Source organism: Haliaeetus leucocephalus, unplaced genomic scaffold, assembly GCF_000737465.1.
Source record: "Haliaeetus leucocephalus isolate CR32 unplaced genomic scaffold, Haliaeetus_leucocephalus-4.0 Scaffold141, whole genome shotgun sequence".
In the NCBI taxonomy this organism is placed as follows: Eukaryota; Metazoa; Chordata; class Aves; order Accipitriformes; family Accipitridae; genus Haliaeetus; species Haliaeetus leucocephalus.
In genome coordinates this window covers 591,486-618,519 of record NW_010972577.1, presented here as the reverse complement: position 1 = coordinate 618,519, position 27,034 = coordinate 591,486, and the positions used below count along the sequence as shown (strand labels likewise).

General features: G+C 38.1%; 1 protein-coding gene across 1 annotated transcript in view; it reads left to right on the top strand.

The window, feature by feature from the left end:
• Positions 1–27,034, top strand: part of LOC104827832 (CUB and sushi domain-containing protein 1) — a gene marked incomplete at its 3' end in the record, with an annotated part of 962,107 nt that overhangs the window by 343,594 nt on the left and 591,479 nt on the right. Inside the window, exons 4-5 of the mRNA XM_010561097.1 lie at positions 8,947–9,141; positions 22,701–22,908. Coding sequence (XP_010559399.1) covers positions 8,947–9,141; positions 22,701–22,908 — 403 coding nt within the window. The remainder of the gene's footprint in view (positions 1–8,946; positions 9,142–22,700; positions 22,909–27,034) is intronic.

Below are 27,034 nucleotides of genomic sequence, written 5' to 3'. Positions count from 1 at the left end.
TTGTTGAATTACACTTCCTGTGGGAGGCATTTCTTCTAGCCATTATTTTTCTTATCATGTGTTTTCACCTTATCTTTATTATACTGAGGGGTTTTTACATGTCAGAACTTAAAATTATTATACTTTTTATTATTTCTATAGAACCCAGGGCCCTAGCTGTGGACTAATCCTCTGTATTACATTAAATATTACCATTTTGTCTGTGCTTGCATAATCTGTGTTCCAGAAGCATATAATCAAAGTCAACAGTAAACTTGAAGCTCAGGATGATAAAAAATAGGAAAGAAGTTATAATCAGATTAACTATCACGAGCTGCCAGTGGTTGTAAAGAGGCTTGTTTGTCAGCAACCTTCTTGAAGATGGACACATAGACTGATTTAAATTGGGAAGGGTTTCTGGTGTTCATTTGATTAACACCCACTCACCCTCACCAAAGAAGAGCAAAGTTAGATGAGGTTGCATAGGGTCTTGTCCTGTCATGGTTTGGATATTTCCAAGGACAGATTTCACAATCTCTCTTGGCAACTTATTTCAATCCTTGGCTGCTCTCAAGTTGGAAAAAAACCCCAAACATTCTAAGTTCTAAATGCAACTTCCTTTGTTGCAAATTGCATCCATTACGTCCCATGTTGTCACTGTGCGCTTTTGAGAAAATTCTTCTCTACACTTCTCTGTGGACACAGGATTAAGATCTCCCCTTTCCAAAGCAGTCTTTTCTCCAGGCTGAACAAGCCCAGCTTCCTCAGCCTCCCATCAGAGGACAAGTGCCCCAGTGCCACCTGACCATAGTGCTGGCCCTCCACTGAACTTGATCCGGTATGTTAAAGTCCTCCTTGAACTGGAAAGCCCCAGACGGGACACAGTACTCCAGCCATGGACTCACAAGCGCAATATAGAGGGGGAGAATGATTTCCCTTGGTCTGCTAGCTGCTCTTTCACTCTTCTACAGCGTGGGGTGCAATTGGGGGTCTTTGCTGCCAGAGCACATTGCTGCCAGGTCCTTTTCTGCTAAACCACTTCCCAGCTAGCTGGCATCACACTGTACAGTTGCATGGTGTTATGCTGTCCTGGGGGCAAAACTTTGCATTTGCCTTTGTTGAATTTCATGATATTTGTGTCACGATGTTTCAAAGGGATCTTGACAGCCTGGAGAATAGCAGTCCTGCCCTCCAATATGGACTGCTCCCTGGTTTGGTGTCATCCTGAACTCGAGGAGGGTTTGTTCCATCTCCTATTGCAATAAAAGTTATTAAAGAATATCAGCTCTGGTATGAACCCTTGAGGAATCAACTAGCAACCGGCTGCCAGTTGAGCTCTTTACTGGTGGTCACAACATTTTGAACCTTACAGTCCAGCCAATTTTCTCCCTACCTTGCAGTCCAGTTATCCATTTCATGCTCCACTGGATCTATTACAAGGCTACTATGGAGAGCCTTGTCAAAGGCTTTGCTGAAGTCATGGTAAAAAACATCCACTGCTCTCCCCTAGTCCTCTAAACCAGTCATCTCTTCACATAAGGCAGTCAGATTGGTCAGGCATGATTCTCCCTTAGTGACTCCATGTTGGTTCTTCCAGCCTGCTGTTGAAGTGGAAGTTAAAATCTGGAAAAGATATTCCTTTTGCTGGAAGCTTGTCACTGTTGAAGTACAAAAGGGGTCATTACTGGGCTGAGTACAGTTTAATGTCTTCATTAATGACCTGGACAACAGAGTGCATGCTCAGCAACTATCCAGGTGATACAAAACTTGGAGGCATGGCTGATATACCAGATGGTTGGGCTGCCATTCAAAGGGATCTTGACAGGATGGAGAAATAGGCAAACAGAAATCTCATAGAGCTCAACGAAGAGATATCCAAAGTCTTGCACCTGGGAGTGAATAATCCCAGGCACCAGTAATGGATGGGGACTGAGCAGATAGGAGGCAGCTCAGCAGAGAACCTGGGGACAACCTGTTGACCACAGGTCACCAGTATGCCCTTGTGGCAAAGACCAACAACCTTCTGGATTGCATTATGCAGAGCGCTCCCAGCAGGTTGAGGGACATGATTGTTCGCTTCTATTCAGCACTGGTGAGAACACACCTGGAGTGGTGTGTCCAGTTCTGGGCTCCCCAGTACAAGAAAGAGGCATGGCCGTACTGAAGTGAGTCCAGCAAAGCGCCACAAAGGTGGTTAAGGGCTTGGCACATCTGACCCGAGGAGAGACAGAGATCTGGGATTGTTCAGCCTGAAGGAGAGATTGCTCAGGGGAATCTTACTGACATGTGTAAATTCCCTTCTGGGTAGGGGTAAAGATGATGCAGCCAGACTCTTCCCAGTGGTGGCCACTGGCAGGATGAGAGGCAATGGACACAATCTGAAATACAGAAAATTCCGTTTAAACATAAGAAAAAGCCTTTTTTTTTTTTAATATATTTATTTATTTCTTCTGTGAGATTGATCAAACACTGCAAAAGATTGCCCAGAGAGTCTGTGGAGTACCCATCTTTGGGGATACTCAAAACCAAACCAGACATGGTCTGGGCAACCTGCTCTAGCTTCTTTGTCTCTTTTGCTTTCCAAAAAGTGTCATATCTGTGGAAGCAATTTTGTAGGCCATGTTGGTTTTGAGAATAAAGAAGAATTTTGCAGAGGGTAAGACTGTGCAGTTTCTGTCAAGATACTGTCCTCTGACAAATGACCTACATGCATCTAGAGTGTTCCATACTAATGCGGAAATCAGCGCTGGTAGATCAATTAACTATTCATTGTACATAGCTCTTGGAAATAGAAAGGACAAAGTTGTTTAATAAATTGACAGTGAACTATTACATGCTTTTCAATTGATTCAATATTTGGAATTATTTAAAACAGAAAGGTCAAAATGTACTGTAATGGAGTTTAATATAAGACATTAGAAACTTAAAAAAAAATCAAATATATTGATTTTGTAGTCTTTTTCTCAGTAGAAATGGCAAGTACAGTTCTACAGAACTCTTTAGAATTATTTTTTCAAAGCAATTTTCATTACTTACTCCTTAGAAAAAAGCACTATATTATTTCCAGAACAGATTTATTAGAGAAAGTACTTTTACGTGTATATACATATAAGTATCTTCCTAAGTCCATCTTTTGTTCAGTACAGCACTTTCAGTTTGGTAGATTGAAAGGGTATTAATTTTTTTTAATCTAAGTTCCTGTCGTGGTTTAACCCCAGCCGGCAACTAAGCACCACGCAGCCGCTCGCTCACTCCCCCCCACCCAGTGGGATGGGGGAGAGAATTGGGAAAAGAAGTAAAACTCGTGGGTTGAGATAAGAACGGTTTAATAGAATGTTAAAAGAAGAAACTAATAGTGGTAATGATAACACTAATAAAGTGACAACAGTAGTGATAAAAGGATTGGAATATACAAATGATGTGCAGTGCAGTTGCTCACCACCTGCTGATTGACACCCAGTTAGTCCCCAAGCAGCAATCCCCCCGCCCCCACTCCCCCCAGTTCCTATACTAGATGTGACGTCCCATGGTATGGAATACCCCTTTGGCCACTTTGGGTCAGCTGCCCTGGCTGTGTCCTGTGCCAACTTCTTGTGCCCCTCCAGCTTTCTTGCTGGCTGGGCATGAGAAGCTGAAAAATCCTTGACTATAGTCTAAACACTACTGAGCAACAACTGAAAACATCAGTGTTATCAACATTCTTCGCATACTGAACTCAAAACATAGCACTGTACCAGCTACTAGGAAGACAACTCTATCCCAGCTGAAATCAGGACAGTTCTTTTTCAAATGAAGTTGCTTTTCTGAGTTGGAGCAGAGACTTTAGTTTCAGTGCCATTCTTGCAAGAAAATCTAGTGGTTTTTCCTTGCCTATTTATTAGCATATTTTGTTCTGTTTTCATAAAGAGTATAATTATTACCCTTCTCAAAAATTATTTTCTTCTTCTATGACTCTGGAAATACAGTTGTATGTATATCTTCTATTTATACATGAAACCGCAAAGTATAACACTTACAGTACCCGTGGGGACAGGGTATCATGGGCTGTGCATCACACCTATTAAACATCTTGACATATGCCCTGAAATTTTCTGTAACCCTAATTTTCTCCACACAGCTTCTGAAATTCCTCCCAGTGTTGTAATTCCAAAGCTGTCAACCATATCAAGGGACTCTCTAACTTCCTCCTGACTTAAGGTTTTTCCTTCGTATGTGGTTTTGCCTGTGGCCACCAATATAAGAAGGTAATGTTAGGAGACACATAGGGGACTGTAACAGAGGGACTATGGAACAGCAAGAAGTGGGGAAGTTTGCATTTGGCTGAATTTAGGTACAACCCAGAAAACTTTTCCAGTTGTTTCAGAAAGAACAGGAAAAAGAACAAATAACATAGATCCTTCTAAAATCTTGTAAAGCTATTGAAATAAGTGAAGGAAAAACATGCGTCTTGCTCCTTTCTTTCCTCTTTCCCCTTCCTATTTTTCTTAATTTCAATTAAGCTGCTTTCTGAATTGTTGCTGTCAAGTTCTGACTACCATGTGTGTCACTGGCCTATAAAAGCTGAGGAACTGATTCACAGAAGGGTGACAGTGTTATCTTTAACTGACATAAGCAGTGTGAGCTTTTTGCTGTTAAGGCCTCTAGGCGATCTTGGCAATCTAGTTTATGATCGTGACTTCTGAGAAAAAAAAAAAAAAATCCATTATGTTCTCCTGAAATCATCATCAGATTGAGCCTCTGAACAGTGCTTTCAGCAAAGGTTAGGAAGTTAATTTTCATAGTTTTATAACTGATTTCAGATCTAGATGCCTTATTCATGTAAAAATTAATAGGAGTTGGGCTGCCAGAGACCTCAAAACCTTCAGAATTTATTAGAAAGTACCTTTTTTTAGCTTGACCTTTTAAACCAAAGTACAAAAAAAAAATCTTACCAAAACAGGACATTACATTGCCAGTAGTTGTTATGATGGGTTTGAAGTAAACATGGGAAAAATGTATAGGCACTGCTTGTTGTGTATTTAAAGACTTGCATTCTAGTGTGATGACCATAGTAAGAAAACTTACTTACCATAGTAAGAAAAAAGATGTGGAATAAAATAGTAATTACAAAATGTATTCAGTTCAATGATAGCTACCATTTATATTTTGTTTTTTTCATTATCAACCACTGCTGTCTAATCTTAGGTGATTTCTCTGTTATGATAGAAAGGGGTAAATGATGAAATCTAATATATCCAACAAAATAAAGGAAACTCTCCATAAGTGAAAGGAAAGGATTTTGTTTAAGCAAAGGTCTATATTTAAGGTGCTGTGAATATGCTTCGAAGTGGCCTGCGTTGCAAATAAATACGGACTTTAGCTTCAGAAAGAGTATTAAAAAGGCTGTGTAAATAAATAATCTGATACAGGCCATCTCAGAATTAGTAATTTGTTACATATGAGTTTATTTAACAGCCTTTAATTGATTATTGATATATTGTCAAAAATGGTGCCATTTCTCTACTACATTTTCCAGTCCTGTGGTGGTGTAGCCTTCTGCCACTGTCTCATAATTATAGATTACGATGTTTTGAATACTTTTCTAAAAAAAGTTAGTTTAAATAGTGAGTTAAAACCTTTGGCATGTTATCTAATTAATAAATTGCATTCTGGATTTGGATTATGTGCATTTGTCAAACAGTTCAACTGTCTAGGATGATACAGGTAATGTATGAGGAAGGCCTATCTTTCAGCTTTAATTTCATGAATAAATCTTACTGCACAGTGCTCCAGATTGATCTGTGCTAGGAAGTGAGGTCCACACAGGCTCTTAGGTCTGTCGTAATGGTGAAGATAGACTCTTGAGGAGGAAATCTCAGGAGATGGATCTGCTTGGCTACCCCACTATACATATTTTTGCTATTAAAGTACCAAGACTAAACAAATTCCTTTCCAAACATTGTAATTTTTTTTTTTTTTTTTCCAAAACCTAAAAAGGACTTGAGTGAAGAAAAATGAGATAAAGCATGCTATCTGAGAACACTGTAATGTTAGGTCAATATAGAAATCCATTACCTTCAGTGCTTCTGTGTAGTATAGTTTATAATTGTTCTCAATACACAGTGAACATCAAATTCATGAATCAAACATCTTGATAATGAAAGATGCTGTGGCACTGGTGATTCTATGAGCTTCCTTCAGGAAGGGACTGCAGATTCTCAATCCTATTGACAGTAGACCTCAGTAACACTACAGAAAAATACGGGTCTTTTACTGAAAACTTGGCAATGAAGTTAAAGCTTGATGGACATATGATAGCTTTGGTCAGCCAGAACTCTCATAATCCGAAGAGTAAACTATTTTGGTTACTGTTAGGAACCTTCAAAGGGTAATTCATCTTAGGTCCAGACTAGAAGCAGTAAAGTCTGTGCAGATGAAATTGTGCAGCTACCTCAATGTACTTCAATCAGAGTTTTAGAAAAGCACATAAATAATGCCGCTGAATGCTTGATCTTGACAAATAGTGAAATCCTGTGAACTATTATGTGTATTATTGAACATGGCTGTCATTCTCAGATGACTCATCTTTTACTGGTTTTTAGGAGGTTGTGGTAAAATGCATGCCAGTTTCAGGATGCCAAGTCCCATTTTTTCTGGGGTTCTTGACAGATGTAGTGGTAAGAAAAGGCAGAAAAACATCATATTGTAGGAGACCTTTACACAGATAGAAGACTGATTGGCTGCAATACAGTTTCAATAGTTAGCTAGTGCCAGTTATCATGTATATGGCAGACCTAGATTTGCTATGATGTGTTTTCCTTGGGAATGCAGTTTGTCAGAAATCATAGTATCTTTGAATAATGCATTTTTCTTCCGCATAGCACACCCACTCATAAAAATAAATACTGAGGTTTGGATTGTATAAATATTCCTGCATACACAAGATCTTATGAGGAAACTACTTCGTATTACAGTGTTGTGTAAAAATGTTTTGATTCAAAAATAACAGAAAGAGAGATTCTTGTTTCAGCTGCTGGTATTCTGCTGTGTCAAAGCATGTAACAAATTTTTATTTGTTTGACTTGTCTTGCAAAATTACCTGTGTTAACCTACCATGACTAAAGCAGCAAAAAGGGGGAAATTTGCCAAGAGAGAGGTAGCATTTTTAATAGTGCTATAAAACATATAATAGCATATAGCAATATATGCTGTAGCATATAGTGGATCATTGTTGCCAACTTTTTGGAATGTAAATTAGTATCTTTATTTTATTCTAATTAGTCCGATGTCTTAAAATCACTTTATTTTGTATGTATTCATTCTCATATATGTGAATCAAACACTGACTATCTTTCCAATGTGAATGAGCACATCCAAATAAATATCCTATTCTATTAAGGCTGCTGAAACAGCACAGAAGAAGTGTGGGTATCATATTGTTTGCTTCTAGCTCAGCAACCTTAAGTAGTTCCTCTAATGCACAGAAATGTTAGATCTCTGATCTGCAACATTGGTAGAACATTCATCTAACTCATCATTCATTAGAGGGTTATATGGCTTTTGTTACCGTCTTAATATTTATAGAAGATTTTGGCATTTTTCTCATAAAAGGGTGTTGTAAGTGAAAGTGCTCTTTTAATTTTTTTAGCCTTTTTTTGGCCTTTTCAAAATTTTCTCGTGTAGTTTGGGTTGTAACTTAAGTGTAATTATGATCATTTAAATGCCAGTGTGACTAACTGTTTGAGTAATGAATTAAGGGTGTGCATTCAATAATTGAACTTACATGGTATAATGGGGCTTAATTAGCATTGATATATTGATATAATGCTTTACAACACTCTGAGGATGTGCATGTATTGAGTAATTAATCCTCTCCACATGCAGGTTAGTGAGGTTAGTATGGTTATGTTTATTCTGCAGATGGGTAGAGTAAGGTAAGAGAGAAGTACGGGGTGAAAGAATTTGTCCACGAAACATGCAGTTTCTGAAAAGATACCAGAATTACATGTGAGCTTTTCAGACCACCATTTCTTTGATGAACACATTTATCTTTTGTGCTCTGTTCATGACATATTTCAGCTTCCTGCACTTATTTGTTCTGCTCTAAAGGAAATTAAAAAATTTTAATTTGTACTACTTCAATGAAAGGAATGGCATGCCATTAATAAATTTCAAATGAGATAGAGAACAAAAACAATTCCATTTTCCTCCTCCCCAACACACACTTTTGCTTTTCCTGGGTGGAGGAGTATCATCTCTAAACTGATAACAAGTTAAGACAATCTCTTCCAAATAACTAATGCTTACAAATGGTAGTAACTTTCTGCAATAAAAAAGAAAATAACTATGTCCATTCATATCAGCCCAATGTTACTACTTAGTCATTGTTTCCCTCATATTTTCTGTTTCCATTAACAAAGACTGACTTAATTTATTTTCTAGAACCTGGAGTAATTTGAAAATAAGCAGAAAATCAAACTTCTTTAATACACTTTAGACTTCAGTTTACTGTCAGAGACCAGTTAATTACTGGATCCTTTTAAATTGCTATTCTATCAAGTAAAATGAAAACTGTACGTAAAGTGCCGTCTACTGCCTGGATCCATAATGATGATGTACGAATATTTTTGCAATATTACAAAAAAAGAATTAAATAAAAACTTCTTTTACTTCATTCAGAGTTTTGGGAGAAACAGCAAAGTTTATAGGATATTTCATTTGAAAATAGATCTGTAAAGAACTTCACTGAAGGAGTGTTAAACCAAGAAATGAGTTTGAAATTAGCTTTGAAAGTTGGGATATCTGTTACCAACTGAAATCTTTTGTGAAAGTACATTTCATAGACTAATTTCTCCATTTTTTGTATAAGGAATACTGTTTTAAAAAATGAAAATAAACCCAATTATTTAATTACAATTGTTTGACAGGTATTTATTACTTCATTCTGCAGCATTTAACCGTAACATTTTTCTTTCTTTCTTTTGACAGTATTACCTAGTCATACTTGTGGCAACCCAGGAGAGATACCTAAAGGAGTACTTCATGGAACCAGATTCAACATTGGAGATAAAATCCGATATAGCTGTATCTCTGGTTACATCCTTGAAGGCCATGCGATGTTGACATGTATTGTGAGTCCTGGAAATGGTGCATCATGGGATTTTCCAGTTCCTTTTTGCAGAGGTAAAAATGAAGACATGAAATATCTTTAAATTATAAAGACAATATTAAACCACCAGATTAAATAAATTTATTTTGAGGTGGGTTTTTTTTACTTTCTAAATGTAAAAGTACTAATGTACTGTCTAAAAATCTACACCGTTTAAAACTATAATCACAATTCAGAAGCAATGACTCTCCAGAGTTTACATTCAGAGGTAGATGTTATCTACTGATCTTTTTTCATTTACGCAGGGGATAGCTATAGCAATTTAACAGCAGGACCTGGCAAATGCTTTTGCAAGTTTCTACTTTTGGAAACTTTCTGCCAGGAAGAAGCTTGAAATCTTCAACCATATGATCTTTGAAGGGGACATCTGATGGACCAATCCCTTTGAGTCCAACTCCTGCTTAAAGCATGGATAACTTCAAAGTTAGACCAGGTTGCTCAAGGCTTTGCCCACTTGAAATTTTAATATCTCCATGGATGTTGATTCTAAAGCCTCTCTGGGAACCTGTTCTAGTGCCTAGCTGCCCTCATTTTCATGATCAGTTTGAATTATCTTTTTACAGGTTATATCCATTTCCTCTTCTGCCGTTGTGGACCTATGAAAAGATTCTGGCTCCATCTTTCCTAAATTAAACAGTACAGTTAGATTTTCTCATAGCCTCCTCTTGTCTGGGCTGAAAAATCCATTTCCCTCATTCTCTAGTCTCATACATTATGTTCTTCATCATCTTAACCATCTTAGTGACCCTTCTCTGGACTTCTGGTCTGTCAATGCCAGTGTCTCCTTTGTACTGGGAGAGCGTAGGGTGGACACAGCATTCCAGATGGGGCCTCCTGAGTGTCAAGTAGATGAACTCGGTCTAACTCTCGCTCTTTAGCTGCTGGCTATGTTCTTGCTCATGCAACCCAATACGAGGTAAGCCTTCAGTGCTGCAAAAGTGCACCACTGACTCAGCTTCTATTTCACCAGGACCTCAGGTCATTTTGTCAGAGCTGCCACTTAGAAAATATTTTTTGCATGGGATGATCCTGTTCCAGGTATAGGATGATCCTGTTCTAGGTATGAGACTTAGCATTTCTGGTTTGGAATTTCATAAGATTCCTGTCATTCTTCCAGGTTGTCAAAGCCTGTCTGAATGGCAGTCCTGCCCTTCAGGGTGCCATCTGCAAACCTTGTCAGAGTGCATTCAATCCCATACTGCAGACTCACGGTGAAGATATTATAAAAATTCAGCCCCAATTTGGATCCCTGGGGAATGCTGCAAGTCACTGACCACTAGCTTGACTTTAAACTATTGGCCTCTGCTATGTGAGCCTGATCGTTCAGTCAGTTTTTCACACACATAATAGCCCACCCATCCAGTCTGTATGCCCTCAGTTTGACTACAGTGATATAGTGGGGAACTGTGTTGTGAAAACTTTGTTAACGTCAGGCTAAATATTTTTGTCAAAGAAAGAAGTCAGGTAGCCAAGGATGATTTGCATTGGCAAAAGCTGGATGCCCCTGTTCAGCTTTTTGTCCTTTGTGTGCTTGGGAATGGTTTTCATAAACACTTACACCATAATTTTCTGGAGGTCTGAGGTGAACTTGACAGATACACGGTTGCTAGGATCCTTGGGGTTTTTTTTAAATGAGAAATGAAAAATTACCTCTTTCCCAGTCATTGGGAATCAGCCTTGCTTGTCATAACATTTCAAAGATGACACAGAGCAGCCACACACTGTGACACACCAAGAACCCTTTGGTGCATTCCATTAAGTACCATGAACTTGCACATATCCTGTTTACTTCTATAGGTTCTTGTATTGTTTCTCCTGTGCTGTGGCTACTACTTTTCTTCCCAAAACTTCTGCATTTTATTGAGAATTGGGAGGCCTGAGGGCACCCTTTGCTAATAAAGAGAGAAGCAAAGGGGACATTGAGTGCCTCAGCCTTTTCCATGTCTTCATCACAAGGTCACTCAGCCCACTGAGCAGCAGCACCACCATGTCCTTCATTTTCCTTTTGTTGTTGATATAGCTATAGAATGGTTTCTAGTATGACCACTCTTCACATTCCTCACCAGTTTTCATTCAATCTGAGCTTCGGCCTTCCTTCTTCTATCCCTGCATTCCTGAGCAACACTTCTATATTCCTTTCAAGTAGCTCATTCCTGCTTTCACATTTTGTACACTGTTATGGGGGGGGGGAGGGGGCTTTGCATTTCAGTTAAAACACCTCAGTCAGGAATTTCCTGTTCAGCCCGAGCAGCCTCCTGCTATGCCTATTCATTTATGTACATATATATATATACATCGTTCTTGAGCTTTGAGGAAGCTGCCTTTGAAGACAAACAAGCTCTTCTGGGCCTCTTGGCCCTTCAAGACATCAGCCCATGAGAGCCCGTCTACCACTTTGCAAATAAGTTGAAATCTGGTTCTACTATTTATCTTCTTCGCTTCCCACAGGATCTTCAGCTCATGGTTATTGTAACCATAGCTGCTGTTGAATACTACTTACCTGAGTGCTTCTTTTTTTCTACACCTAGTTGGCCTGTCCAGTGCCTGCATTAAAGACATTCTTCCCGGTGAACTCAGAAACCTAATGGATTGCTTGCCCTCTGCTATGCTGCCATCCACACAGATGTTGGGATGGTTAAAGCCTCCCATGAGAACCAGAGCCTGTGGTTGGGAAACTTCTAGTTGTTTAAAGGTTTTGACCACTTCTTAATCAGGTGGTCTGCAGCAGATATTCACCATAATGATGTCCCCTTTGGCTTCCCTTTCTCATTCTAGCCCGCAGGAGCTCGATGAGCCTGTCGCCTGTTATTGCAGAAGGGCTCTGTTCATTCAAGATCCTACTTTGCGTAGGGTGCAGCCTCTCCTTTTCTTCCTGCTTTTCCTAAGAGCCTGTGTCTATCCATTGCAGCCCTCCGGTCAGGTGAGCTGTCCCACTAGGTTTCTGTAATCTTGATGACACCAAAGTTGAGTGACTGTATGTGCACTTCCAGTTTGTCCAGTTTGCTTCCCATGCAGCACATTTTTGCGTACACTTCAACTGGGCTTCCAGTCATGTTGCTTTCTGAGGGGGAGGGAGAGAAACATTCATTGCCTCGTCCCATGTGTTCTTCCCTGGACCTGTAGGTTTTGGCCTGCATCCCTGACAAACAGTTTGGAGCTCTCCTTGCTAGGTCAGCGAACCTGTTGCCCCGTTCAGCCAGGCAGATCCCATGTCTCCCCTGCTGCCCTTATTCCTTGAAGATGATCCTGTGGTCAAAGAAGTCAAAGCCCTGGTGCCCAGCACCAGCTGCTTAGTCAAGTGTTGTTCTGCAGGAATCTGATTCTCCTGCCTGAGCTTTTCCTCTTGCACTAAGGAGAACCCCTCTGGTCTCCCATGCTTTTCAGCCTAATCCCAAGCCCTCTGGACACCCTTTACTTTTCAAATTCTCCCTTGGCAGTATTATTGGTACCCATGTGGATGAGCAATAAAGGGTATTTGTTGTCTTCTGTAATAATTTGTGAAGGTTTCTTGTGACTGAAGGGTCTTAATATGATTCCTCACAGCAAAGAAATATTTTAGAAATTTCTGTTCTCCAAAACAAATGTAAGAGTTAATAATCAAAAAAACAGCAGAGATTTGGGTCATGTCTGTTGTTTGTATTTGATTTCAATCAGTATGCCACAAAGATTTCTTTTACAAGGTCTTCGAAAACAGGAAGAAAACAAAAATTTTCTAACCTTTCAGTTGCCTGATCTTAGATGTTGTTTTCTGTTTTGTTGTTGTTTTTTTTTCCTTCTAATATGAGGTAGTAAACAGGTTTCAGAAAAATATACATGTTGTAAGTTCATGGCGTTGTCAGTGTCTATTAAATATTTGTTCTGTTTCTGCAGATACTGCCCATTTTGGCAGTGTTCGCTGCATACAAATGTCTCTAACAGGACTGAAATTTTGTTCATCACTGTAACTCTATGAATTTAACCTATTAATAAAAACTCAGGCAGTGTCCTAAACTCCTTGTAGAACTTACATGAAATCCAAAGAATTCTGTGTACCTTCTGTCAAGAAATGACAACCGTAACAGAAAAGTTATTTAACAGTTAATGATTTATGTGAGCTGAGCCATTGCCTCAGTGGTTTTTTAGAGTTCATGTAGAATGTGGATTTGATGAGGGATTTTAGACATTCCTTATTTTATTTCATTTTATCAGTCTGGAACATATGCCACGAGGTAGCCCTTTCCATTCACTATGTCTTCAAGCAAGAAATGTTCCACTGCTGTTTCTCTAAGAACCTTGGTCTTTTCTATGAAAGCACCTTTTGTTACAGTTTTGTTTCTAGATGGTGTTTTTCTTTCTTGTCATTGTAAACTAATTTCGTGGCATCCATGGAAGATAATATAGCAGAGTTAAATAAAGTTACATGGTTTATATACTAAAAAATAACAACCTTGGTCTCTAGGGTATGTTTCCCTAGCTTTGCTGATGCTGGGAAATTACTATTTTCTGCAGTTTTATTGCTTAATGTTTTCAGAAGCATTAAGAAGCTGGTGTCCAGTAATTTATACATTATCTAACCATATAAATGCTGTTTCTGCTAGAAAAATTCCTAGTGAATTACTAAGCCTTCAGGAAGCTGTAGACAGCATTGACTTTTCTATCTGCCATTTTGTTTCTCCGGCTGCTACTCAGTTTCAGAGGTTCTCTCTTAAAAGTATAGCCATGCCGAGGGTGCTGGAGCTGAACTGTACTGCAGGTTCATTGACGGCTTAGAATGAACTCTGAACAGAAATCAAAGGTGCAGTCAATGGCAATTTTAGAAAGTTTAGATACTTTGACTGTCAAGACATTTGCTTTATCTTTTTTTTTTCTGTTTTTTGAATAAACTATGATTTTTTGGTGTGTGAAAATACTGCAACTTCCAAACTGAAAAAGATAGAAACCAGTCCCCCCAAAAGAGAAAACAGCCCCCCCAAAAAAGTTCAAAGACAATTTCTGAAAAGATGAGGTAATTATTAAAACTTAGTCGTCTTTTTCCATATGGTAAGTAAGAGCAGCCATGGACTTTTCTGCTATTAGAAGCTAACCAAGAAGTTTACCACAAGTTTCTGCAAAAAATTGTATAGGTGGCTTACAAAAATTGACAGGGAGAATCAATGGCCCACTGAAATTCCATTCTTCTGGGTTTTGTTCTGAGAATTAAAAAAGTCTTTGTTCTCTCAATCTTGGCTACCATAATATCGTCACCCAAAACATTTGCCTTCTTTATCTTGAGGTTGAAATACTGTGCAGTACAAGTCTGAAACATTTTGAAAGTTAATTTCATTCTCTGCAGTAACTCCACTAATAGCTGATTTATGATATGTGACTGCTTCTAAACGAACTTGGTATAATTAGGTTCTCAATTCTCAGTAATTTTGAGAATCCCTGGTTGATTGTAGTTGCATGAGTTTAGATTTTTATGAAGCTAACATTAGGAATACAAATTGGATTAGTGATATTACAATGGTAAGCTTTTTCTCACAATGAAAATAGCTGTGAGGGGAAGAACATGTAATATGTTATCATTAAAAAGACACCCAATTATTGGAGGGAAAATAAAGAATAAATAAAGAAGACAAACCAGTAAAAGAGATCATATGTCAGAAAGGTCCAAAAGGATCAAATAATAATTAATCAGGCTCCAGATTTAAGAAATATTATTGGAGAAATGCTTTGGTGGAGAATATATAATCAAGAAGGTGTTCTTAGAATGGATAATGGGAGAAAAGAAGCAGAATTTATGATTCCATATAGAGTAAGATAAACTAAATACAGAGATTCAGAGCTGACATTTTTAAAACATCTAGCAAAGAGAAATTGATGGTTTTGGTGTTATCCATACCTTGTGAGGTAGGAAGTAGTTCTCTGATGTAATTTCTTCTCAGCCTCTGAAGTTCAGGCAAATATGATTTTATAAGTTTAAACAGGAGAAAAAGATGTTCTGACCCCATCATTTATCCATGTTTATTAAAAAAAAAAAAAAGGAAAAAAAAGGGAAAGGAAAATACAGTTTCCCAACAATTCTTATTGATGTCACATTACATGATAAATTGAGAATATTTTCCCAAATCTAATTTTTAGAGTGACGTGGCAGATTCCTGCTTGAGCAATTTTGTTCACTTTCAGAATACTCTGAATTGGTGCAATGTTTACATTAACATGCTTTGTGAGTGAAACTCATTGTGACTGGTGAAATAAGAAGTCAGAGAAGTGTTTCAGGAAAAGCAGATAGGATATATTGTATAATTTCTTACACAGTAGTGCAGGACTGACTAGATCACACCCAATGGAGATATGGACACAGCTACAAGTGTTCTTTCTTATAAATGTCTTTGTGTGTATAAGTATGTATATATATACTTACACATACATATAGTTATGTTTATATATTCTTGTTCTAATGTGTATCTGTAGGTATGGAGGGGCCCAATAAAAAAAAAAAAAAGAAAAGAAGCCAGGTCAAAGCTGGATCTGTGCAATAAAGTGCCTGGAAGACAGGAACAAGAAGTGAGAAATGAGATGAACATTACATAGTGAAGGTACCCAGAATGGTATAGTAAAGTCAAAGAATGAAAAAGAGGACTTCAGTCTGACCATTAGGAACACAAGCAAAGTTAACATCAGAGGAAGATATAAGGATTTACTAAAAATTAAAAACAAACCTCAGGGGTAGTCATAAAAAGATGAAGCGTTTCCTAACTGCACATAGACTTCTGGGAATAACTGGATTAACTTTCCTAATTATTAAAAAATATATGTGAAATCTGCAACAGTCATTAATTTGCCCTCAAACAATTCAGCCTTTTCTCTTTTTGCTTCAGATTAGGGCTTTACTATTAATTTGTTGTAGACTGTTATTTTAAGGGATCATTATCAGTGTTAAAAAAATATATATTCTCAAGTGAAGGGTTATCATATCACTGGAAAAAAGCTTAGTATACTTAATTGAAAAAGAAGAGAGTCTTCACAAGATATCCGGAAGACTGATCTTTTATTTCTGTGGGAGAGAGAGTAAGAGATTACAGACCGTTGATTAATTTTTAAACTACTTAATCTAGCTATTTTCTCTTAAGACCAAGTTTTTGCATGAAAAAGGTTGTAGAGTTGGGGTTTTGATTTTAAGTTTTCTCAAGCACATACTATCAGTTAATAGCTGAACTTTTCTGCCAGGTTAGCAAATAGTTTGTCCATCACTGTTTCTGTCTTATTTGAAATCTATAACTTTGTTGACTAATAGATCAGATTTCCTCTCCAGTGTGGATGGAGGGGGAAGAGGTCTTTGTAATATAACAAACTGATATGAATGAATAAGATTTGTAAAAGGCTGCTACATTAAGCACAATGTTTACGAAGAAAAAATGGACCAATCTCAAGCCCCAGGATGTACAAGACCTCCCCCACTGAGTCCGGTATTGTCAGGGCGAGTAACTATGGGACAACCCTGCTGGGGTGTCCTTAGATCAAGCTCACTGAAATGTCAAAGCTAAAATGTTCAAAGTAGCGCTACAGCTGCAATAGGTGCCCACAGGTGCCTAAACAAATTGCAACAATTTCTGCGTTTCTATTTTGTACATATTATTAACTTGTGGTGGGAAATCTGACTTTTTAATATATGTAAAATAGACACTATTTTCCGAAACCACAATAATTTCTGAAATTTTAACAAAATAAATCCCATTCTACTTAGAGAGCAATCCAAATTATTTTGAAGTGTCCTTTGAAAACCCTGGAGAGAGAAAGAAAATTCATCTTTGATGTATGGTCTAATGAGTATTAATTTATGTGAAGTCGATCAACAGCAAGAGAAGAAATTGAGAAAGGGAGGCAAACTGATTAGAGCACTTATCTGGGATGCAGTACATCTGGATTCAAGTGATGATAGGAAGAAAAACACAACCTTCTGACAAGTTTCTGTTTTTTAAAACGCAGAAAAGAAGCACAGGTGTTGGCTTTTACCTTTTCATAACAAAGTCTATAAAAAACTGAAATATTAAAGAAGATTAGCAAGTAGAGGTGAATATTTTGATGGTTAAAGAGCTGGCTGCCGGTTGGAACTAGATTAGATCAATGAGTTGTCTGATGAATGTGTAATGCTATACCATTGTAACACTTAGCGATGTTTTTGGTCTTTATGAATCTGGCAGTTTAGCAGTTTGACAGTTGGCATTGACATACTAAAATTTATTTTTAAACTTGGCATAGACATACTATGGCTTGTTTTTAGGTTTTTGTCAGTAAGACATTTTAAAATGGTAATTTTAAAGCCTTATTTCAAAAAGTCATTTAACTAACTCCTCATGTTAACCATTTCCAAAATATCCCAAGCATATATCTGTGAAAGTAATCATTCATGATTATTTCATAGATATGTTTTCTGTAACAAAGAATTTTATTAAATGAGGTACAATAATCTACTTTTTCACAAATGAACTACAGAAAAATGCCATTTAATAAAGAATTGAATAAATCACAGAATGACAGAATATCTCAAGTTGGAAGGGACCCATAAGGATCATTGAGTCCCACTCCCTGCTCCTTGCAGGACTACCTAAAACTAAACCCTGTGACTAAGAGTGTCAGCCAGATGCTCCTTGAACTCTGACAGGCTTGGTGCTGAGACCATTTCTCTGGGGAGCCTGTTCCAGGGACTGACCACCCTCTCAGTGAAGAACCTTTTCCTAATGTCCAGACTGAACTTCCCCTGATGCAGCTTCATTCCATTTCCTCGTGTCCTATCACTGGTCACCAGAGAGAGATCAGCACCTTCCCCACCGCTGCCCCCCTTGAGGAATGTGTAGACTGTGATGAGGTCACCCCTCAGCCTTCTCTTCTCCAAACTGAACAAGCCAAGTGACCTCAGATGCTCCTCATAAGTCTTGCCCTTGAGGCCTTTCACCACCTTGGTTGCCCTCCTCTGGACACACTATGATAGTTTGATAGCCTTCTTGTATTGAGGCACCCAAAACTGCACACAGTGCTTGAGGTGGGGCCACACCAGTGCGGTGTCAAGTGGGACAGTCACCTCCCTTGTCCAGCTAGCTATGCTGTGCTTGATGCACCCCAGGACACAGCTGGCCCTTTTGGCTGCCAGGGCACACTGTTGACTCATATTCAACTTGCCGTCAACTCAAACCCCCAGATCTCTTTCTGCGGGGCTGCTCTCCAGCCTCAATAAATAAAGAACTGTTTCAGTGGTATTTTTAATAAGGCATGCTAGATAATGTATGCCTATGGTTCATTCAGAACCCTCTAAAGCTGCAATTTTCTTTAATTGATAAGACTTACAAAATGTGACTCAAAATGACAATATGTCATTTGATGATGATTTATAAGATATCACTCAAGTTTTTAATTGCATCTATTCTGTTGCTAGTGATAAAGAGGTAACAAAATGACTATGAATGACATAACAGGAAAAAAACTTCTTTATTACTATGAATTTTGTATTTTAAGTCACAGCTATGTTTTCATCAGTTATGTTACAACAGTAATGTAGTAAAATGATCTTTCAAATGAGAACCTTTCAGTATAAACTGAACTTGAGTAGCCAATTCTGATAATTTAAATTTGGTTTCTAAGTTAATTTTGAAAGGTTAGATGAGTTTTAAATGTTTTTTTTTGTTATTATGCAATAAACACTTTTCACTTGCATAAACATTTTATTAGTTTTTGTATAAATAAGGCATATAGAATACAGAACATTGCACTCTGGAAGGCATTTGTGTGGAAAGGAGAGGAAAGTCCAGTAAAAATTATTGAATGTTCAAAAGGTATCTAAACCAATTTAAATAAGGAAGTTTTGTAACATCCTGTTTCTGTTCTTACCCCGTCCTTGGATATCTGCTTAGCAGGGCTTGCATCTCTCGTGTTGCAAGATCTCATTTATGCAAACCAAAATTGTCAGATTGTTATTTTTGGTGAAATGACTCTTTCTAGTTTGAAGAAAAATGGAAGATTTTTCATTGACTGCCATGGTTCCTCAGTGATTCTTTTGATTTTTACATACATTAACTTGATGGATATATTTATCTGTTTTATCTAAGCTGCACAGCTATACAGTATATATGTTTTTTTGTTAAGTGGTGCCAGCCATATGTGTTTGCATGTGTACTTTATATGAGGCACATTCTCTAAATTCAGAGCACTTAATTCCTGACTACTGAGAGATCCAAATATTTGTAGCTTTATACTTCAAGTAGTCATTTATGCTGATACAAACAGTACTTTGTGCAGTTGCTTACAACTTGAAAATAACCATGAGTGTTTGGAATTAATTGCTTGCACATTTTAAAACGCAATTTGTTAATCACTTAGAGTTTGAATTCATGAAGCCTGAGGCACTATCTGCTATCAAATTACTTCAAGCACAGTGATGCATTAAGATTCCTGAGCACTGTTCTAGCTCTGTCAAAAGCATAACACAGAGAAGGCCGTGGCCAAGAAGGGCGATCAATCCAAGGAGGCCAAGTAGCTCTGGGGCCAGCTGGTGAAACACAGCGTATGTCTGGAGAGTTTGTCTCCTACCCTGCGAGCGGTGTGGCCACATCATGCCTGCCTGTGCTCACTCTTAGGTGATTTATTACATTTTAGCATTCTACAGTCTGGTTGCCTTAGCCTGGGTGCCACCTATGATGAAGGAAGTCCCCAAACCACAGGTTCCTGGAACATGGGGAATATGTCAGAGGAAAGATCATTCTGTGCAGCTGCTTTTGCTGTGGTCTTTCCCTAATGCATCCGCATCTGTCAGAAAGAAAATACTGACGCTCTGGTCTGAGTTAGCTTCTGTGGTCTTACCTGACTAGCGTTCCCTTTCTATTTCTGAGCTAACTTGATTTCTTGCAAACCTCTTCGAAATGGTGTTATGAATAGATTGAAAAGCTATGCATCCCTCTGGGCAGATATCTGTAGCAGCCTGAGTTCCTTTGGCTTTCGTTGGTAATGCACAGCGTATAAATTTAGATTTTTGCATGTGACTGCCAGAAATAATCAACTACATAAGCCTTCCTTGTCAGCTGTAAAATTCAGAGCTTTAGAGCTCAAAGCTTATTTAAGGGCTCTGCAGCAGAAACACTGAGTAGCATTGTAATTACCACTAGCATGTTACTTAATGTCAGTATAAACACAGTGGGAGATGGTGTCATTAAGAATGTTATCATAACAAAATTTAACAGCAACTGGCTGGTACCAAAGAGTTATGGCTGACTTAGGATTTTGCACATCTTGCTGGTTACCCTGGGTGGTAAAAGCCTGCTTGCTGCCTTTCAAGAATACAGGTAGAACCTGTACGCATCATTAACTGGAACTCACACTCTTACATTTTGATTCTTAAAAAAAAAAACAAAACACAAAAAACAAAAAAAAAAACCCCAATCCCACACTGTTATGACAAAATATGAACAAGTAGAAAGCCTGAAAAAAGACAGGGTGGAAATGATCAGGTTTGGGATTTTCATTGTTCATTCAAACTCTGATACTGATGATGACCGCAGTGGAAATCAATAACTCAGTGTTAGTGCCTGTACTGAAGTATTGGCACAGGATGTATGAAGTTAATTTGTTTTTCTTTGCTGGGTTAGATGATGATCTGAAGTGCTTGAAAGCTATGTAGTTTTTTAAAAAAAAGGAAAAAAGAGTCATTCCAGATGTTATTAGATAACAAAGCTTGGTTCTCCTTTCTGATCTTTGCATGTATTATGCACCAGGAATTTTGACTCTGATCCTCGGCTTTATCCATGAGTTCTTTAATTTCCACTTCCTTTCCCCTTTCATCCCCCAGAGGCACAATGGCCCTTTCAATATGCACTGTATAAAAAGCCAGGAATTGAGGGAGGAATCACAGAAATGGCCTGATTTCACTAACAAAAAGAAATCTTTTAGGAGTGTAGACCTATTCCACCCCTAAATCTCCTTCGTTTAAAAAAAGAACACATAAATACAGGGTCCAGAAAGTAACATAGGAAATTTCTCAGAAAGAGCTGCCCTCCTCTGAGAAATTTGTGTGCCAGGAAATCATGAAACTCAATAAGGCTTTAGTAGCCAAGGTTATGTTACATTTCTTTATGTCAAAATTACTTTGCTTATAGAAAAGTAAAGATAACTACCTGTTCAAATCTCTTAATCATCTTTCTCTCCTCTTTTTAGTCAAATTAATGGTCCATACAATACTTATATGTTAAAGAAATTGTTACGTGTCTGCCTTTCTCCCAATTTTTCCTTTTGTTTCAGTCCCTTATTAGCTATTTATCCTCTTTTAATAGTCTCCCTTTTTTAAAGTCCAGCCACAGTATTCCTCTTCTTTTGATTCAAATTAATCCTTTTTCCTTCAAATCTTCCTTTAAAACTCACTTTCACTGACAGGCTTTCAACTGTGATTGAGAAGAGCAGCTCTACTCCTACCCTTCTCTGTGGTCTTAATTAGCTATTCAGTTATTATCCTAATTAGACTGTAAGTTCCTTGTGCCATGCACCTTGCCAAGCTATTTGTTTTTAACTCTCCACATGCACTTATAGTAAGCAAATAATACCTAATGATAATAGCATTAAGTAAAGATGATAAAACAGATAAAAATGAAATGCTTCTGTTCTGATCATCCACCTATGCGGAAATATTTTTAATTACTTACTCTTGAAGTAGCTTTCATAGCCACATTATAACACACCAAAAGCCAGTTGATGAATTTTTAATTTTTTATGCCGGTGAATTGTATGGATGACATGTTTTGTTTTGTTTTGTTTTAATTATATGTTTTAATACCCAATGCTACTAATAATCAGCATATCTTTAAAGCTTTTAATGAAATCTTATGGGGCAAGGAAGAGTACAAGTCTGCTAAATCCTTTGACAGCATATTAAACAACATTCCAGGCTTACCAGGAAATTCCTGTGCTCTGTATTTTTTGAAATTTGGTTAATAACCATTAAAAAAATATATGTTATTGACTGATGATGCATGACCCTTGGAAGGTCCATCTGGCAACAAAACATTCTGAATTTATTTGCCATTTGTAAACATCCTGATTCAGAACAAAAAACTTGAGAATGGCTAATATGAGTTCATTAATGCTTCCTAGTTTATGACAGCATTTAAATCTATAGGGATATTTTTGTGCAATTTTTTATAGTTATAAGAAATGAGAGAGATCTTTAGAAAAGAAATGTTCCATATTTTTTAATTTATATAACAGAAAGACTAACTGTATTTCTGTGATTCTCTACCCAGTTCTTTCTTAGGCTTCTGTGGACACTTTCAGAGAGCCAAAGTACAGGTTTTCCAAATCAGCTTGTACTAAGTGTCTCTGCTAACCTTATCCTTGTTTGGCCTTGTATCACCAACAAGGAAAAAAAGTCAAAAAACCCAAATGAAAAATCTCTGCAGTTTAAAGGCCAGAAAATGTTCAATTCTGTTCACCTGGATAGTATTTTGTTTCTCTGTGTGCATATATTTGTGGGTACTCTACATGCAGAAGGGAAGAGCTGGGTTTGCTATGGCAGAAACAACAACGCTTCACTTGTTTGAAGTGCAGCTCCACTAGTAATTGATATTCTGTTCTTTAGCTGAAGGAGCTTGTGGAGGGACACTACGTGGGACAAGTGGAACTATTTCAAGTCCTCACTTCCCTTCTGAGTATGAAAATAATGCTGATTGCACCTGGACCATATTGGCTGAACCAGGAGATACTATTGCTTTGGTCTTTACTGACTTCCAGTTAGAAGAAGGATATGACTTCTTAGAGATCAGTGGAACAGAAGCACCATCAATATGGTAAGTCAGAGATCTTGTAAAGATCCCAGTTTCTGTTTTTATTTTCTGATGAATATTGTGAAAAGATATTAAAGGATATTTAAGATATTTGAGATATTTTCTACCTGTTAGTAATGACCATTTTGTTATGCATCTTCCTTTGGTCCCTTTCACCCTCCAGAACTGAAAAAAAATGTAGTAGTTTGATTCTTCTTCTTTCTGAATCTTGATCCTTCCTTTTATTTTCCTCCATGTTTGAGAGTTATATTTTTAAGGTATCTTAGCAATGAGCATTTATTGATGTTACATATTTGAACTTGGTATGAGAACATTTTCTGATGTTGTGTCTTGAATGGCTTATCATGATACTGTACTCCAGCAATGAAAGTAGTGAGCAAAATTCAGCCTCACAGTAAAAAAGGAGTATATAGAGAGCAAATAGATGCCATTTTATTCTAAACAGGCTCTAACTCAGTCTTACTACATGTACTCATGTATGCAAGTATTATTATCTTATGTTGGCTGATGTTAAAACTGTTTGCTTAGCAATGTTAGGGCTTCGTAATTATAATACTAAATCTACATTCTCTGTACTAAATAAAAGATGATAGTTCTGTCTTTGGGAATAGATTAAATTGCAGAACAGTTTGTATTATGATTTCTCTGCATGCTACATATGCAGGTTTTCATTTTTTTCATCTCTGAGAACGTCTTGTGCTGGACATATGTGCCATTGCTATAAAATGTAGCCTAAAAAGAATACAGATCTGCTGCTCACAGATGACTGATGGTTCTTCAGAATGTGTTTCTGAAGATCTGAAGCAATCTCACTATTATTTTAATGTCATAACAGGCTAGGTGGTACAATATATTAATAATTGTGAAGTTCTAGGTAGCATCTGATCTGTTGAAAATAAAAAAGTACGACAACCATGCTTGGCAAATATGTAAAAACTTTATTTTGAAGATATTTCTGGATCTATATCACAAGATTACACTCTAATATTTCCACACGACGAAAAGTTGTGTAACAGCACTCAGCGAAGCAGCTTCATATCAAATCAAGTGCTCATGTCTGTTGGAAGTACAATATGCGAGTACCCCATTTGCCTCTCTCTCATGCACAAACATGCACAACACTCATCAATGCCAATGTTTTCTTATTAGGGGTTCTAGGGACCAGAAGCTGAAATCTTGAAGGGGAAGAGCTGATGGATTCTTGCAGCAGAGCATAAAAATCTGTCCATTTAATTTCATGTATGAGTCTGTAGTAGACACCTAACCACATAATTGCAACTTTGTTGCAAGAAATTAATCTGTTACTGAATTGAACATGCAAGTATAGGAATAACTTTACATTTACAGACAGTCACATCTATATATCTGTTCCCCAGAAGATTTCTGATAATAGGTGATGTAGAAGAATATGAGCAGAAAGCAATGGAAATATACTCTGCATTGATCTCATATGGTATTGATCAGTGTTACATTGAAAATTAGAGATATCATGAGAATCTTATTTCTCCTAGAATTCAGTTTAAACATTTTTTCTCGTTTTCTGTGATATTTGTTTTTTTGGGTTGGAGATTTTTTTTTTTAATAATGCTAAACTCTGATCACTAAAAGCTAAGGTTTTATTATATGTTCCTAGGATCACAGAATGATAGAATAGTTTGGGTTGGAAGGGACCTTTTAAAGGTCATCGAGTCCAACCCCTCTGCAATGAGCAGGGACATCTTCAACTAGATCAGGTTGCTCAGAGCCCCGTCCAACCTGACCTTGAATGTTTCCAGGGATGAGGCATCTACCACCTCTCCAGGCAACTTGTTCCAGTGTTTCACCACCCTCATTGTAAAAAAAGTCTTCCTTATATCTAGTCTGAATCTACCCTCTTTTAGTTTAAAACCGTTACCCCTTGTCCTATCACAACAAGCCCTACTAAAAAGCTTGTCCCCGTCTTTCTTGTAGGCCCCCTTTAGGTACTGGAAGGCTGCTATAAGGTCTCCCCAGAGCCTTCTCTTCTCCAAGCTGAACAACCCCAACTGTCTCAAAATTTCTTCATAGGAGGGGTGTTCCAGCCTGCTGATCATTTTTGTGGCCCTTCTCTGGACCTGCTCCAACAGGTCCATGTCTTTCCTGTGCTGAGAACCCCAGAGCTGGACGCAGGACCCCAGGTGGGCTCTCACCAGAGCAGAGTGGGGGGTGGGGGAGAATCACCTCCCTCGACTTGCTGGCCATGCTTCTTTTGATGTAGCCCAGGATACTGTTGGCTTTCTGGGCTGCGAGCGCACCTTGCTGGCTCATGTCCAGCTTTTCATCCACCAGTACCCCCAAGCCCTCTTGGCAGGGCTGCTCTCAATTCCTGCAGCTGGTACTGATACCGGGGGTTGCCCTAACCCATGTGCAGGACCTTGCACTTGGCTTTGTTGAACTTCATGAGGTTGACATGGACCCACTTTTTGAGCTTGTCCAGGTCCCTCTGGATGGCAACCCATCCCTCAGGTGTGTCAACTGCACCACTCAGCTTGGTGTCATCTGCAAACTTGCTGAGGGTGCAGTTGATCCCACTTTCTATGTCATTGATGACGATATTAAACAGTGCTGGTACCACTGACACCAGTACAGGATCAATACAGGATCACTGGTAAAAGTTTGGAGAAGCTATGGGAAGTTTTATAAGAAATGTTTAAAGGATTATTGGATAAATTGGAATGAAGCTACACATTTAGCTATATTTAATCCAGAACAGTTACCATAACGACATTAGAGCCATGCTAAATGTAGTGCATGCTGTAATCTGCTAAAATCAGCTGTGTGTTTAAATGTGAGGTTGTTCCATACTTAAAACTAATGGTCTAGAGGTGTAGCATCTTAAAATGTGACTTTTTTTTTTTTTTAATTGCTCCCTTTTATTGTATCTGGCATCACATCAACAGCTTTGTACAGTAATTCTGTGTTAGAAGACACATATTCCATTAGCACAGTAAGGTAATTAGGATTGTTTTTTCAGTTAAAGGAATATTTGATGTGAAATAAGCCAAATATTATCCTAGTGAAGAGCATAGAAAGGTGATATATGAGCACTGCAAAAGCTAGAAAGAGAGAGAGAATAAAGAAAATAATTTCAGACTGATGATTCTTCAGTGTTTTTAGTGTATGGTGCAATAGGTCTGGATTACCCTCTCCAGATGTATCAACAAAGTTAGAAACAGTTCCAGCATGATTACAGTAAAAACTGGATGAACTTTTTTTAAGTAAAGCAATGGAAATGCTACAACAAGTAGCATTTAAATGCTGAGGAAAAAAAATCTGATATATCTATAAAATCTGTATATAAGAGATACTATATTATAGTAAATGATTATATTATATGCCTTATTTTTATTATATAATAGTAATATTAATTATATGCCTCATGTTTCTAAACCTTCTTTTAAGTTGTTCAGTTAATTTCATGTTATATAGAATCATAGAATCAGTTAGGTTGTAAAAGACCTTTAAGGTCATCGAGTCCAACCGATAACATAGCACTGCTAAGTCCACCAGTAAACCATGTCCCTAAATGCCACATCTACACGTCTTAAATACCTCCAGGGATGGTGACTCAACCACTTCCCTGGGCAGTCTGTTCCAATGCTTGACAACCCTTTCAGTAAAGAAATTTTTCCTAATATCCAACCTAAACCTCCCTTGCTGCAACTTGAAGCCATTTCCTCTCGTCCTATCTCCAGCCACCTGACAGAAGAGACCAGCACCCACCTGGCTACAACCTCCTTTCAGGTAGTTGTAGAGAGCGATAAGGTCTCCCCTCAGCCTCCTTTTCTCCAGGCTAAACGACCCCAGTTCCCTCAGCCACTCCTCATAAGACTTGTGCTCCAGGCCCCTCACCAGCTTCGTTGCCCTTCTGTGGACACGCTCCAGCACCTCAATGTCTTTTTTGTAGTGAGGGGCCCAAAACTGAACACAGTATTCGAGGTGCGGCCTCACCAGTGCCGAGTACAGGGGGACAATTCCTTCCCTAGTCCTGCTGGCCACACTATTTCCGATACAAGGCAGGATGCTATTGGCCTTCTTGGCCACCTGGGCACACTGCTGGCTCATACAGACCCAGCTCTCCACCAGCACCCCCAGGTGCTTTTCTGCCGGG